Consider the following 17,738-nt stretch of genomic DNA (forward strand, 5'->3'; position numbering starts at 1 on the left):
AAGGTAGATATTAAGTTATATTTCTTACTAAACCTCTTTTCACAATGACCAACAATAAGCCATTTTTTATTGTAAAAAATAAATATAAATTTTTGTACTTTGATTTGATAATAAAAATAACTACTAATTACCGCACTCACAGTGCTCACTAAAGGTGGCCTTTATCTTAGGTTTGACATGAAAAACCACACGAAGCCAATAAATGACTGGAGTGGCAAAAAATGTATAAATTTTTATTAAAAGTTACTAGTTAAATAGTTGCAAGATGAATCATCAATGAGATTCTTGTAGATATTTGTCATATGCCGTCTGATCCATCAATTTCTTTAATTCTTCTGTGCCTGCCAGCTTCAGACGGAATAGCCAACCGTCCTCGTAGCATGACTTGTTGATCAAAGATGGCGTGCTTTCCGCTTTGTCGTTCTTCTCTGTCACCTGAATAAAGGGATTTTTTGGTCAATTAATTAATTTTGTGAAAATATTGCGAACTTTTCATATAAAAATTTAAATAATTTGAGGTTTTCAAATATTCAAATTACAGGAGAGATTGCTCTCTTTGTAAAAATGTTACAATGATGATTTTCTTTGGAAAATTAAGCCGTTTGCATTTTACTTATTATTCGTCTCTTTGATCCCCGTCTTTGATTCATTACTGTCATTAAAATTCTAACGAAATGAACGGAGGTACGATTATTTAATCAAACGATCTTATTAGAAGAAAGTTTAACTAACTTGGTAGAACATCATTGATGAATATATATTTTCGTTAAAAGTTTCATACTTAACCTATCATACATTTGAGTTGCAATGTCGAAAGATGTTTTTACTCACAATCGATAATTGGTCACTGAGCAAGACCCGTATATACCAACGATTAGGTACTCTTAGGTCCACTAAAAGACTCTGAGTGCGGCAGATAGTTCCAGTTACATCTAAGAACTTACGGTCCCAGATATTGGTGAAAATATCTCGCTTGCAGCTTTAACGCTCTCAAGCGCCCCGCACTCCTCACCCGCCGACACCTGCTTGCCTACGTCAGGCAGTTGTACAAACACCACCTCGCCCAATGCTTCCTGAAATTTAATAACTTGCAGTTAAGATCTGTTCAGTTCAGATTGATGAACTTGACATCGAAGTTTAGACCACTAAGAGTAAAGTTAGAGAAACCTTACGCGAGTTGCGACAAAGATGCAGCACTGCTACACATATCTGTATTTTAGCCAATTAGTTTTCACCGCCATGACACTTGCAAAAAACGTATTTTCATATCTTTCATAATCATTGAAAGAACAGATGTAACAATATGTTTTGTACAGGTGCTCCGTCTGACGAAATTCGCCGTAACGTGGAACTTACTGTACTTTTACGTATGTGCTTTAGGAGATGTAATACTTTTGCAAACGTTCGCTAAAAACACGGGACGGTTACATAGAATGTGTATTTAAATATTAAAAAAAAGATTAACTTAATAAAACATTAGAAATACAAAAGAATATCTTATCGTCGAGCTAAGTACTAATGACCCGGCCTCTGTGACTGCAGATAACGATGTGTTTAGAGGACCTTGTGTCAATTGATGTGTTTCGTACAAGTGAACCCGATGCTACTGACCTCACACTCATGAGACTAAGGGTACTTCCACATTTGACGATTGCGTCGTTACTACGCATTTAGTCAGATCTGAACACATCCTAAACTTGATTTTAGTTGCACTTTATTATTAATATCTTCTTTTGTTCTTTACGCACTTTTAAGTCTTTTCCGAATGTCATCATTTCCTAAAAGTTACTCATTTCTCTCTGGTTTTGTCTTTCAAAGTAAAAGTCAATAAGCGTTCTAAAACATCTAGGATTTTGGATTTATTGTAAATTTTTGAATACATGTACGCCTGACTCTTACCTGTGCATATTGGGAAATGCCGACAGTACCAATGTCTCCATTTACAGCCACCCACTCATGCTTTTTCGTGTAATATCTCGCTAGAAAAAAATATTAATAAACATTAAAAAAAAGGAAAGGTATTAAACGTATGTTTTACGCATATCACATGAATCTAACATATTTTAAGCTAAACTGACTGAGTAGGGATCAAAAGTTTCTAATTTATCGACAATGTTTTCTTTCACATGTCTGTAAGTGAGTTATCATTTACTGCTGACCTAATGGTAGACTTAGACTAAGAGACACGGTACACTCAGTGTATACATTAAAGTGTGTGTATTTTAGCAGTGGTAGACGCCAGCAACAACTACATGTTTCACGTTTGGGCCAACTCGACCACACAGAAGACAGGCTTCAAATGAAAGCATTTCAGCATTCCAGTTGCCTAATTTTATTCGCCCTTCGAAGAGGGATTAGACAGTTTGGCAACGCATTCGCAATTGCGGATGTCTATGGGTAGAGGTCGGTTTCGGCGAATTCAGGTGACAGCTTGCTCGTTAGTTAACTTTATAATACAAAAACAAAAAAATTATCACTAGTGTCTCTTGATTAATTTATACAATTGTAAATAGTCGTAATTTCTATCGTAGTATATTCGTACTTTACTTCGATTAGCAATAATAATGTTATTGCTATTCAAAGGTACCTAAATACACATTTATCAGAAGTACACAGTTAAAATCGAGAACCTTAAATAACAAAATATCAGTAATATTACAACATTTGTTGTGCAACCGCTGGGATATGTTTATGATGCAGATATTGAAACTTAACTCGGGAGGTTGAGAACTGTTGCGCAAACGATAACCACACCAAAGTTTAACAACTGTCCTCAAGATAAAGCGAACGTACTTATTATAAAAACATATTTTTAATTACAGTCAATAAAAATTTATATTTTCGATGTAATGTAAATGTTATGGTAACAGCATTTAAAACAATATAACGCAGGTTAACAAACCCACGCCGATAGTCCAATGGTTAAGGGTATGGACTATCGATTTAGTGGTCGTGGATTTGAATCCGTCATTTGAGTACTGCATATTATAGTAGGAATGGTTACAACAAGTAATCTTTTTTATGTGGGTGTGCTTCATACGTATTATAAGTATAGAGAGAGTGTTTTGTGTAATATTAACGCATCGATAGCAAACAAATATAATCAATGGACCATTATATTGAATCATACAATCGCGTTGCAGCATTGCCAGATAATTGTGCTCCAGATAAACAAGTTTACGAAACATTGCAGCTAAACGAGTAAGACATAGTTTGTGTATGTGTGTAACACATACTGTCTCGGTTATTTTCAAAGAGAATGAGAGAGATGACAATATGTGTCGATACAAGTGTCACTGCAATGGAAACAGCTTACGATATCTTGTAGTCCAAGTAATTGCGACGTAAGATAAATCGTTGAATTTCTATGTTTTTGATACTTAAGTTAACTTAAGTGAATGTTGTATTACATGTTTATTGTATCATCATTTGTCAGGTCATAAACTTATTATATCATAAAGTGGCGCTTAGTTTAAAAAAAACCTTCGTTTGTGATTCCAATCTTGTAAGACTGAAACATGATTGCTTACTTTTTGCCTAATGCGTAAAACGTGGAAGACGTATTAACTCAGTGAAAACTTTTATAACAAATGCTGTGTGGAGCCTACCTCAACACGTAACGCTTAGCAAGCAAATAATTAATTATGTATCGGTATAATAAGATCCAAACTTATGGCAACTATGTCACTATTTTAAGGTGTCGTAAAGTTTGGATGGGACTATACCTTTTTTTTCTGTGCTGTACTGATGGTGTCTGCTGCACGCAGTGATAGGCCGGCATTTTGTTATTCTGGCTGCTATACGAATTATGCTACTTGTCATCTTTATTATTTTTTCTCCTGTAATTAAAAATATAAAAGTTGGTTTAACCTAAAGTTACGTATTTATTATAGTCAGACCTAGATTTTTGCTTGTAGAGGTTTCTCGCTTATCATAGTAACTACGTAACTAGTATGTTGAATCAGTCTTGACTACATAACAAATTTACATATTTACTTTACTAAGCTTTAAGTCTTTGAAACAACTGAAAGAAGCTTCAAAGATAACTTAATAATATAGTTACTTAACTAATTATTGTATCAAAACTATAAATAATAATTGCTTATAGTAATATCAGATAAAAAACAATATAATTTCCTTAGGTTAGAAATACAGTTGACTTAAAAAAATAAAAGACTTACTTAGAGATTTGAATAAATCTTGGGATAATTAAAAGTAAGTCGTGCGACAAGTTCCGATCTCCTGAACATAATGACTCGCCACCCGGGGCTAAGAGATAACAACTCAATGACTCAATGTCACACGAATTTAACGATACCGAGATATCGACTCAAGAACGCTTATTGTCGCGTACACTAAAGTTGATTAGACTTCATTCTTCTTCATACAATACAGTAGGTTTCCACTAACGTGATACTTGTGTGTCGTCCCTTTTATCTTGTTTAATAAAACAGAGACAATATTACAAGTGAAACCAATTCAAACCCACCGTAGATAATATATTGGCACTATTAAATAATACACCGAATTAGTTTCTGTTATATAAAGCTCAAAGTTTATCACATCTTTCGGCAACTCGCCGCGGCGTAGACTCGTTGACCACGGGCAAACCCCTCGCCTTCGAAACAACACATGTGTTTTCGCTAAGTTTATATTTCCAGATTGCTTGATTGCTTTTGACGTAAGTTAGATTTATGTTAGGACAATATAATTCCATTATGATATAACTATTATACACTTAACATTTTAATTAATTTCATTCTTTATGTACAGACAGTTCATTTAGTATATATTTAATTTCTTCTTTCTAAGACCGCCTTGATCACATTTTTTGTCATTAAAATTTAACTTTAATTTGTATCTTAGCAGGTATTTTATTATATGAATTCAATTAGATCATGATATGGGATTAAGATGAAAATAAAACCAACAATTTTCGAAAACTACCTTTAATAAATCCAAAAAATAAATGCTACATAATAATCAAATAATTCGAATACTCTTAGAAAGAGTTAAAGGAAAAATATAATTAAATTATTAACTTTGCGGTTAAACTTAGATGTAAGCACATGTTACATTATTTAGTCAGAGACCTTACTTATAAAGAATAAACCGCGTATACTACTATTTGGCTTTTTTTGTAGGCCAAATATGAAAATAATAAAGCTTATTTCATATAGCAGGGAGTTGCCTGCGCAGTGCTAAAGATGGCGCTGACGGCGGAGAATGTAGCAGCAGCGCCCCCTACAACGCCCATCACTATTATTTCCCAGCAAATCAGCTTCATCCAGCCAGGTGTCTCACTGAACAGAAAAGACATTTAAGACGTTAAAGAAATGACAGGAGTTCAACAACAGAACATTCGTAATGGAATATATATATATATACTAATCTAGAGCCAACATTAAAAAAACATTACTCTATTACCAGTGGAGCAAAAATTACTTTCGTCCCATTATTAGCAGTTCCATGGCTTTTTTATTTTTGAACAAAGACAAAATGTGCTATATTTAAATGAAATAACTTACGAAGCCGCCTCTCCCTGCCTGGGAGGTTGGCTGGTGAGGTTCAAATAGCAGTAAGAGGGCAGAATGAAGGTCAAGAGAGCGACGGTAGTTCCTCCAACCAGCGCCAGTATGGTGTAGAACCGTGGAACACTCTCACCAATGAACATTATCGCCGCCATTATAGATACACGGACAAGTGTACGGTATCCAAGAGAATCTGTAATAAAAATTAAGTTAATTTAAATTTAAATTCGATTTATTAAGTTAATATTAATATCGAACTTCTTTTTTATAGCCAATTTCTATTTGTTATCACGATGAAGGTGAAGAATATAATTAAAAAACATATGAAGTTCTTTTTTATTTTAGAGATAGGAATAAATTTAAAGCAAACCTCTTGAGTTAAATAATGTAAGATTTAGTTGGAATGGTTATAAAAATGCAAATTATTTAAATACGTATTTGCTCATATGAATATAAATTACCTCTAGGAATGTTGTACAATTCCTCCATTTCTTGGCAAACAGGGTTGATGATAATGATGAAAGCGGCCAGAAGATGGACAGCCATGAAGATGTTTCCGACGAGGGTCAAAGGAGTGGCGGTTAGAGAACCAGAAATATTGGGTGCAACAGATTCACCATACACGGCGTAGCCTCCGATAGCTATTGGCAGGTACAACGCAAGGATAGCTGTGGAACGAACGTATAATATTTCCAATTAGCGCCTTTAAAAAAACGACAAGCAAAGATATAAAACATTTAGCCGTCAGCGAATCTTTTGTAAGTAAAGTTATTAGTATACTAGTTGTCGCCCGCGACTCCGTCTGAATTTAAAAATCACATAACTAGTAGCCTACGTGTTCTTCCAGACTATATATTATATGTATGCCAAATTTCATCGAGGTGCGTTCAGCCGTTCTGGAGATACCTTCAGACAAACATCCATCCATCTTAACTTTTGAATTTATAATATTAGTAATTAGTATACTAATATATAGAGCACCCATAGTCTGCTAACTTGCGTCACTTTAGCAAACTTGGAACTTCATAAACTATAGCCACAAGTGAAATTAAGTTATATACTGACGTTTCCAAGAAAACTAAACTGGTTTTACCATTTCGCAATTTTAGTGAATCATTAAATTTAATTATATACAATATAGCGTTCAGTATGATGTTTTATTTTCGAAGACATAATTAGAAACCGGATTGGTGACATGCAAATTGATTCGGCAATTAACAACTGTAATAGACATAGAGCACAAATATGTTCTATAATTGTAAATATTTTACATTACAAATATTTTATATTATTACCTAACTATATGATTTCTTACCTAAGAAACTGTAGTGAATGCTTTTTCCGAACTTGGATTTGTCAACCATATCATTCTGGATAGTTGGGAAGGTAGAGGCTCCTCCGAAGGCAAACATGATGGTGCCGAAAGCCAAGAAGAAGTCTTGGAAGCCGTGAATGCCCCAGCGGAATACAAATGGCTTGATATCATTCATCATCTGGATGAAATAGAGCACGCAAGCCACTATTGTCGAGATGAAAGCAATCACTCCCATGAATCTGAAAGTTAAAATAAATACAATTGTATTGCTATACTTGATTATTACTATAATTTTATTTACCACGTATTGCTTAAGAAGAGTAGAGTAGATAGTACGCTCCTCTTCCCTGTTTATCAGATAAAGTTCATAAGACGTAAAGCAACAGTTTTGAAACATTAGTTGTTATACTACATAACATTTGACCGACCAATATCTATTTTATTTATTCGCCTACTTGATATACTCAGCCCTGTCATAAAAGGTAACGATTTAAAATCAATATTCAACTAATTTTCATATTATGTTTAAAACTCTTAGATAAGCATCTGTTAAATATTCATCCGAAATAAATAAGTTATTCTTGTTTCTGGCAATAGTCATCTGACTACAAAATACGTCGCTATATACAAGTTGTCTTATGTTACACACCAGTTTTGGTAGATCACATTGCCTTATGACAATTATAGATATAGCGACTCCCCGCAACTTTTATTTCATTGCCAATACTTCATGGTGATATAATTAAATAAGTTTTCTTATTTAGAGTCATCTGTGGTGAACTCATAGCTCGCTTCGGTGTCCCCACCTCGCGTTCGTTGCTGCCGAAGTGCGTCGTCGACGCCTCGCTGTTAACCGATGAACGCCTGACCAACGCTGCGGCATTCACTATTCCAATCACTTTCTTGCGTGTCTCTAACGTATTGATTAGTCCCGGAATTTCCTTAATCCCATTTTATGATCCATTTATAAAAATAATTAAATCAAAAAAGGCAGATAAAACGCTCCAATCGTAACGGTATTTTTTGTTTGTTTTGTAAAAGTTGTATTCATATTTAAATAATACCGATTTACTAATATTTCTTGTACCATTCCAACTAAGCTCTTTGCTTGCATGCTTGCTTGGTTCCTAAGAATAACTAGGATAGGAAAAAATGTGAACAATGTTGATAGTCTTTGAAGTTTTCACCAGTTCTATATTGTCCTATTTTAAGTTAAAAAAAATGGCAGTAACTAATAAATGCTTACTGCGCGGGCTTGCGCAGGCAGCTAGGCCGCGCCTCGGGACCCGCGCGCTTTTGGCGTCTTGACTGTTTCTCTGACTTGACGCCTAGCCGACGTCGCCTCACGGACCGCTTTTGGGCGGCCCGCTGACACCACGACGCCGGTGCAGGCGAGTGAATGGTGCTCGGGTTGACGCCCCGCGGAAACTTCAGGGACCGCGCGGCGTCAACCCGTGTAAGCGAGATATCGCTAGTAGAATCGACAAAATGTGTCAAAATGTACAGGCATAATAAGTACACGACAAGCACTTGACATATCAATAGTTATTGTCATCCCCATACATTTTTGACTTGTCGAATTGCTTTGTCTAGAGGGTCCCACTGGTTTACTTACGAGAAATCCTTTGGTGTTGCGAAGAGCATGAGGGGTGTCATTGCGCCGGCTACGATCAGATACCAGAGGCAGAATGTAACGGTTGGCACCAGCGGCAGCACCACCGCCTCTATTATCTGAGCGGCCAACAACAAGTACACCACGGCCGCGCCGAACAGCGACACGATGATCGCAAGGGACACCGCAGCACTGAAATATACAATTAAATATCAATTTAAACTATAAAATAAATTTATACATTTTTTCACTTTTATATAATATAATAGGCTAAAATTAAGATTACAGGCGGCATAATAATTTTATATTGTTTTAATATTTAATAAAGTGATTTAAAATTGCATATATTATTTCGATATGTTGAAATGTTTGTTTCAACGCATTCATTCCAAGAACTGCTTATTGGATTAGAAAGATTATGTACAGATGTTTCAGCAGAGAAAACCAGTTTATGGATTCGAAGAGGCAACTCGCAGAGGATAACCCCAGAAGTTTAATTGTGGAATAATAGTATATTAAAAAATCTATATTTGAACACTAACATTAAATTATATCAACATTATTTTCATCCTCGACACGTAGCTCCGATTTCATCACATACTTATGTTAATTTAAATCTAACAGGAATCTTGATATCATTATAGTTTCACATTAGATTCTTTTAATGTATGCGGAATAATCTACAAAGTTCATCGAATATTATATAAATAAATCGTGAGAATATTACCTCCATGTCTTTCCCAGTGCTTGGTCAGCTATTATAGCGTACGGGTTCCTCTTCCTGCTTCTCATCTCAGGATCTCGACCCTCGATGATTGACCAGCAGTCCCCAAGTCTTCTTCCGCTGAACGCGGCCATCGCAGCCATCAGGATGATGATTGGGACACCGATCCAACCTGGAAAAGATAAATGTCTATAATACCACACAAGATACGAGTAGGTTTTCCATAACAGTTATAACCTTATAGGTTTAACGGACAGGATAAGTAAACGAGTTCCATAGCACAGTATTGTCAAAAACTAGCCAGGGTTTGCCTGTAGGTTATACAGGGTAGAGTTACATTTACCGTTATGATAATTTGCTTGAAAAATTGGTTTTTTGTCCCGCACGAAACTCAAACGATAATTACTAATTTTACAAATTTATTCACGACTTTATCGCCTGCTTTTATTCATTATCTGTATACATTTTGAAAGAAATCAAAAGGGAAAGTTTACTTTTAACTTCGCTATAGCTTTTTGTACACAAGAACTTGAAAAAGGCGGCCACGCATGTGCAGAGTACAACGCAGCGCAGGTAGATTGTAAGGTAAACGACATATTTATTGAACGAGAACGTCCAATTCTTCGCATCGCCTATAATATCGCTCGCCAAGCAATTTAATCTAATGGAACCAAAATATAAGCCAAGGGTATCAATTCAAAAATAACGCATCAGATGTACTGGCTAAGTCTACTTATTGAAAAACAGAAATTTAAAAAAAAAAATTATTATCCGTGGGCTGTGCACAATAATCGTTTTACGATATACCTGAGATCACATATTAGAAATGACAGTAAAGGAACGCGAGTTATATTATTGTTAATGCATAGAACTAGAAATGCGGTCACCTATCTCGGTCACTAAGGGATTAGAACTATAGTTCAAAATAATCATCCTGTATACTTGAAGGCGAAGAAATAAAACAGAATACTTAAGAGATACTCGCTACATTTTAAAAAGTCAATTTATATATGCATTTCATTGATATTATCGTGCAATCCAAAAAAATATAACGAATAAAATTGTGTTTTTCGTAAGTCAATGGCCAAAGCTTATCTATATTAGTAGCGGTAGGTATGTATGTAGAGCCGAAACGTTGTATAGTGAAGGTTGTCCGGTTTCGGCTAATGAATAGTAGACGACGACTGAAGGACGGGATGTAATATTATACTCATATTACTTTGAGGCTTCATTGGATACCACGACGCGTTCTTAATATATTTTATTTTTTATTTGTTACTTTTACTCAAAAGCGATTGAAATATTCGAATTGTTCAATCTAAATAATTAATATATATTTTATTTAATACTGTTTATTGATTATATCTCATCCTGTGCGAACGTCAGTGTGAGGTGTTTTATTCTTTCTTGTTTAGGTAATATTAAATTTGATTATTGTCTTGTCTAAGAGGTATCTTTATTGAAGTATTTTACTTCACTTGCATATTTAATTTATCAACATATTACTTCGTTGCCTATTTTTGTAATGAATTTTTCTATAAAATTATAAAAGTTCTGTTCCATCTCGACCGACCTGTTAACCGGCGATGGGGCACTTAGGATTTAATATGTTTAGTTATCAGTCTACATCAACCGGTTTAAGAAAAAACTTTGTTGAAAACTTACCGAAATAAACTTTAATATGTGGTAGTGTAGTCGATATTCCTTTGATAAGGTGTTTACATCCGTGGGCAGTTTTATTCATGTTAGATACCGATAACATTTCTTTGTTTCAATAAACTGTGTGTCTGTTCGTTGCTTGATAAGGATAAAAAAGAACGCCTTCTTTTCAGTTTAGCAACGAACAAGACTCTCATTTTTTAACTGAACCAAAATTAAACTCAAGTAAATGCAAATTGAGGGCAGCTTGGTAGTGTCTTTAAATTATTACAGATTTTTTTTTTGGCAAAGTGACAAATTTTTTAACTTAACAAAGAATTGTTTTTAAAATTTATTAATCCATTCTTAACTTTAGATTCTGTTACTTCAAACATACTCTTTATATCTTTTTCTATAACTTTGTTGTGTAGTCAATATCTGTACGTCTCTAATTATAATATGAATAATATATCCATTAACTTATCTAAGAATTTATGATTACAACAAAAATACTTGTGTCTAACTTATACTCATAACCTTGGGAAATATTTATAAATAAATTTATTTTGTTACTTTAATATTTAAATACTTTTAAACTCATTCCTTATAAAGCTACAGACCTTTAAGTCAAGTTGCCCTCAATAAGTTAAAAACCATTTTAAGTAAAATAAACTTTCTAAAGTTAACCAATACTTTTAATCTTCGTAATAATTACTGGTTATACAAACAACAACAATGCTCCCCTATCTTTTTTTTAATTAATTTCTAAAATATATAATCGTAGAAATCTTAACTTACTTAAGGATTATGTTAAGACTATGTTATAATAGTGTGGTTTTAATTAGTCGTATATTAGAGGTAACAGTGACAAGTAAGATTAACTGTAATTTGTTTCGGACATAAAGAGATATGGTTAATTGTAAATACGTTATATAGAATTAATTTAAAGTCTGAACTATTATTACTAAATTAAGCTTAAATATTTAGGTTTATCTCAAAGATATTTAAATACTAAAAATATTAGTGAATAATGAACTTTTAAAAAGTAAAATTACTCGTGCTTTCAATATTCTTACATTCGTATGATTTCCAGAGTAAATGTAACATTACACCTATGTTGTAATGGAGAGGAAATAACAATGTTTCAAAGTTGAAGAATTCTTCTATAAATAGATATCAAATAACACAAATTTATGTATTCGTTTTGAAGTTGAGAGTCAAATTTAAAGTTAACAAGTCGCACCGGTTCTGACAACTTTGTGAGCGCCATTTCTTATTAAGTAAATTAGCTTTGTGCAATAGTAATTTAGCGTAATTAATCGCAGTTAGGCAGCAAAATACCTCTGTTAAGATAACGGCCTAGCAATATAAATGTCATAGGTTCGAAGGTATTCAATCATTGTAAACCTAGCATAACTTCCAGCTTATTTGTTATGGTTTCAATTAGTTATAATTATTAAGATATTGCTTTTAAAAAATTTACTATTTCAATATAAAAAACAGTATTCCCAATAAAAGACAGTTGTTTATAGATAACAGTGTGGAGGTTGGAAAGGAAAGTTCCATTGCCTGTCGTTGCGGAATGTTGCACCTGCTTTTAACGTAATTGTCCGATGTTCACGTCAACCAATTTCATATTTGTATTGGATTTAACGAGAAAAGTTCAATTTAAAACACAATATTAAGCGTTTAAGAACTGTTTCTTAGAAAATAATAATCAGGCATCCTGCAGAATAGTAATTGAGCGACCAGATTTATTTTATTTTACAATTATATCACAAATGATATGTAATTTAATAAAGTCTATAAGTTGGATATCAAGTTTATAATTTATTGCGAATTGGGGTCAGGAAACGTGCACACAGTAATAAATTGTTATTGTAAATGAAACTTGATGCTTATCAATTTACCTAGGTTATAACCATTAAATGTGATGTACGGAATAATAAGAATCAACAGACTAAAAATGTTTTAGTTTTAATCACGTATTATAAGATTCAAACTTTATAATGGCGTGGACAGCTTACTTGCAAGCATATGTAAGCCTACTGATGATTTCCGGCCGCCATAAAGCTTGGATGTTTCTATACATTTGCAACTTAATTTTTTATCTCTAAATCTTATTTTAGCTGTGATATTTTAATAAAATAAATATATTAAAAGAATATATAATAAAATAACCGATCCATGGCTACATTTGGGAACTGTCATTATGTTGATATCTGACCACATTAGCATAACGGCGCCGTCGGACTTGTTTTAGTATTCCATCTCTCTCACACTTGAGACATAAGATGAGACAGCATGTGCACTAATAAAATCTTAAGTGAACTAAACAAGCAACAAATGTTAATGTGAAAAAAAATGATGTTGAAATATTCGCCTTCAGTGGGCGGATTTGAGAATCTGAACGCGTTGGTTTAGAACTTGTTGTTCGAATAATTTAAAGTTTCCATAGATTAACGATATAAACCTTATTTGTCCCTGAGAACACTTACATAAGAACATACGTACAAAACAAACCATACTATATGTTGTTAAAAAATTAATACAAAGTTTAAAAATAAATAGAATTTTGAAAAATAACACAAATATGGAATACGAAATCAATTGGGTTCTCACTTCGCTATAAGCATAAAAATTCGCTTTGGCATCAGTATGGTAATATTGTAGCTTAGCATGTACGAAAAATAATTCAATATGAAGTCGTCATCATCAACATGGTCATGAAAGTATTACCGTGGGTTCCCACTGATACGAACACACATATAGAAATATAATTTTCTTTGAAATAAAACAGAAAGAACTTATTTTTGTACAAGTGTTCAATCAGTGGAAATCGTGAATCGTACGATATTATAAATTTAAATGTATGGATGGATGGATGGATTGTTAGAAGGTATCAGAACAGTAACATGGCAATGGTTGCAATTTTGCATAGATGTAGAACATAGTTTAGAAGAACACATAGGCTACTAATTATTTTTATTATTCCACACGGACGGTTTCGCGGGCGACAGCTAGTTAGTTAATAAAGTTATGAAGATTTTATTTTCAAAATTATTGAAACAATTATGCACAATTAAAACTATAAGTATGTTTGTATCACTTGGTATTGTATCAAGGACAGTATCTTGGTGGTGTGTTTGGTTAAGTGTCCTTTGGCTGCCTATAATTTCCTATAATCGTTAAACTCTAATTATACGTCAGCTGGAGAGAACTGTATATTCACACGACTGTGTTTTACATATGTGCACTTTGGATACTGTATCGACTACTTTTAACTCAAGTTATATATTTTATGCCGGGTCCCAATCCACACCATTAATCCTTGGCAAACTTAAATTAAGTTAAAACTAGAAAGTTCAAAATATTTCTGTTCAAAGGTTCAATCTGTTTATTTTATAAACATTAACAATGTAACATTAGCTATCCGTATTTTACTAAAAAAAAAACTTTATGAGTTAATTTTAGACAAATATCGTATCTATTTACTTAATTTCAGCTTTGAATTGAAAAGGATACGACGAAGTTTGATAAATTAATTAAAAACGCCCGAAATTAGCCCAACTGATTTTACCCAGCAACTCGAAAGAACAATACGATCAGAATGACATCAAAATCCGACCAGTTGTTTAGGATACAAAAAGTAACGACACGAAGTGTAACAAAAATACCAAATAAAAACCATTTGAAAAGGTACTTGTAATGTTATTGATATAAAAATTGGATCGCTGTAGCTAGCCATCGTAGATAAAGTGGTGGTTGATCAAGGGATGGTACACATTAGTTTGAAATCTAACATTCTGTTTCGGTCAACGACAATTTGAGCCAATCTTAACTTAAACTGTAAAAAAAGAATTTTATTCCAACGGAGCTGTGATACATATACACATGGATATAAAATGTTAATGACGAAGACTACCCAATTTTAAGATCGAGAATTAAAAATCGATTAGATTAAGTAAATTACTCACCAGTCTTGACGAGTGCACGGGGCAGCGCCAGCACACCGCTACCGGCCATCTCACCAGCCACCAGCAGCGCCGCCTGGTTTACAGACAGCCCGCTGCCTTTCTGTATCTCTTCCCCATCGACGTTCTACGCAAAAAATAAAAGTTACAACATGCAAACATCAGAAACCCAAAAGGTATAGATTACTCCTTTTTTAATTCGTTCGATAATGACTCTCGTTTCAAAACTCCTACTATAATGTTCAAATTGAACAGAGAAGCATTCAATAATAAGGACCGCTGTACATAGACCGATTCAAGTCGTCAGCGGCAGCGTCAAACCGTCGGCGTAGTTGCTAGATAAGCTGCTTTCATTGCTTAAACACTCACACAAAAACACGTTGTCCATCTTTATCATACTTTTTGAAAATAGAGAGATATTATTAATGTTTTTCTATAAGTATTCCGCGGTGTAAACTCACCATTACAATCTATCTATCATAAATTCTAGATGTTCATAATGTTGCCGGTTTGTTGTAATGATTTGAAATTAATCTCTGGTATTGCATAATAATTTTACAAGGAACTTGATTCTCCTTATTACATTACGCGGTTTGAGTAAAAAACTTGTGTTCAAATTGAGAAATTCTTTCTTTTTAATAGTGGATTAAAAAGTTAATATTAAAAACCGTTTCAGATTTTTTTACGCACTTATTATAAGATTACCTATAATATTTATAATTTATTTCGATCTTTAGGCGTGCGTTTATAGTACTTTTCATGAAATGGCGTCATTATTTTTAGTTAAAGCTATTTTATTCAAGTTAATAGACGCAAGATATTTTTTACTAATCTTATTGGACGCTTCAATTTGGCGGTAAGAGTCATCAAAGTAAGAACAACGGGTTTCAAAAAATAAAACTTTCGGTGTAATTAATAGTAATTGTAATTTAACTACCAAGACAATTATTAAAGTAATTCATTAAAATGATAAAATGTTTCGTAATAATAAAGAGGGTAGAATAAAAAATGTTGTCCGTAAAAATATGAAATATTTCTTGTTTTTCTTACCGGCTTAGTGATTAGCGGAGTTGATTCCGAAGCTTTCGAGGTGCCGCTGCTCATGGCAGCCTCCAGATTACTCTTCTTGGACATCTTAGGGAGAGTCTAAATAACAAAAAATAAAAAATAAACCTCTTTATCAAAAATATTACAGAATTTAAAAAAGAAGGCTTTCAAATAATATTTAATTATGGTTTCAAAGTAACCACAACAAAACAGGCCCAGTCAATTAAAAACAGGTTTCTCGTCTAGCAAATCACGACTTCACAAAATTGATAAGAGCCGGTAAATAAAAATAAGTACTTTTTAAAAACTGATAAGTGAATTGGTTGAAGAATTTTTAACTTACACGTGGTCTTTCAAATAAAAATTGTTCCGAGGGAATACAACGTGCAGCGCGTCCACAAACCAACTGGCTACGACAATCCCAAACCAAACTGACCAGTTACAAGATAAGCCCCCGTTTCACTAACTCGTCTCTAGCACCGCGCGAATTTTATTTCTATAAACAATGCACAGTGTCCTCTGTTGACGCTAAATATTTTAAATACTGAACTACATTAGCTTATTGTATAATTCTTTTTTTGAAGACAAAATTTTATCAGTGGTTCTCTACTGGTTATTGTTTTGGCATTTCAAGACCAAACTCTAACTGCAAATGTTCTCATGATTTTCGCTTCAAATGCCGTAGAAATATTATGCCGTGGTCGCGCAACTTCTCATGTAGTGGAAAAGGGCTTAATAACTCGCCGCAACGACGTAAGAACTACTCACCCGCTCACTCCTGCCTTGTCCCCTGCGTTCCTTATGAAAAATTAAAGCAACCGAAAATATATTATTCATATTGACCTCATAAATAAACAATTTTTTATACGTAGTTTCGCAGACTTTAAAAATAGAATTTAAATTTACCTACGTGACTGAAACGTAATGCACTAAAAAAAAGAAGTCTAGGAGCTTAAATTTGACAGCGGATAAGCAGTTTCCAGAATTTGAAGGATTATTACAAATTTAATTATTGTTATTGAAGGGTGTAACTTGGCTTACATTAGTTTATTAATTTTTGATCAACGAAATCGCTCGTATAAAACATAGCCTCCATAATGATTCTAGCTTCATAACATAAAACTACAATAGCGAAGCAATTTCTAAATTTCGCATTTAGAGTGTTTAGGGTTTCCCTTAGTGTAGATTTCTATGACCAATTAACAGTAATTCAGTGCTGAGGTTACACACAAATGGTACAGTAAACTACAGCGACACTTCTATCTTGTTAGTAAGTATGTCACACTTGCACATGTTTAGGTTGGATTTAGGTTACAAGATTGGAAAATAAGGTAGTATAAAGATATAAGATTAGATATTGATTAGACGTAAATCGTTAATTTAGCTAAAAAGACTAGTTAACTTCTATTAGTAGAGGGACGCGTAACAATATATGAGGGTTTCTTTTTAAGGGGCTTCATTTCTTAGCTTAAATTACAATTATTTTTTTAAGATATTTTGTATCGATATTATAAGCTGTCAGGTATTGAAACAAATGGAAACACAATCTTAAAAAAAGTGTAAAAATCAGTCAACGACTTTAAGGCTTCAACTTAGTTTTTAGATCTATATTCTATTGGTTTCAGATAAATTGAATTTCTATGAAATTGCCGTATAACTTTCCTTCAAAAATTGCTAGTCGTGTACGATAACAAACTATTAGTTCAACTGTTAAATGCGTAGTCATAATTTTCCTTTCTTTAAGTGAGAAAAAAATATATGTTTTTTGGTGTAATAAATACATATGTACATAACACTTTCACAATATAAACAAGATATTCTTTATTTAATGACATTCCTATTTGCTGATTATTTCAACGAGTAATTCTTCTTATAACAATAGTTAAATTATAATTTA

General features: G+C 33.3%; 2 protein-coding genes across 2 annotated transcripts; both read right to left on the minus strand.

Moving 5' to 3' along the window:
- Positions 1-4,282, minus strand: LOC106113878 (glycine cleavage system H protein). Its single transcript, XM_013306922.1, has 5 exons — positions 4,182-4,282; positions 3,726-3,839; positions 1,900-1,979; positions 945-1,073; positions 1-435 (listed from the first exon to the last, which is right to left on the minus strand). Exons 2-5 carry the CDS (start codon positions 3,820-3,822, stop codon positions 274-276), a joined length of 468 nt encoding a protein of 155 aa, XP_013162376.1. The 5' UTR covers positions 3,823-3,839; positions 4,182-4,282; the 3' UTR covers positions 1-273.
- A 675-nt stretch (positions 4,283-4,957) lies between these two features.
- Positions 4,958-16,219, minus strand: os (protein). Its single transcript, NM_001312120.1, is given in 9 exon segments — positions 4,958-5,303; positions 5,529-5,724; positions 5,993-6,199; positions 6,847-7,085; positions 8,462-8,650; positions 9,186-9,354; positions 14,798-14,921; positions 15,845-15,940; positions 16,185-16,219. Coding segments are annotated over 8 exon segments (1,344 nt in total). The 5' UTR covers positions 15,929-15,940; positions 16,185-16,219; the 3' UTR covers positions 4,958-5,167.
- Positions 16,220-17,738: the final 1,519 nt, after the last annotated feature.

This window comes from Papilio xuthus, unplaced genomic scaffold, assembly GCF_000836235.2.
Source record: "Papilio xuthus unplaced genomic scaffold, Pxut_1.1 DF828177.1, whole genome shotgun sequence".
In the NCBI taxonomy this organism is placed as follows: domain Eukaryota; kingdom Metazoa; phylum Arthropoda; class Insecta; order Lepidoptera; family Papilionidae; genus Papilio; species Papilio xuthus.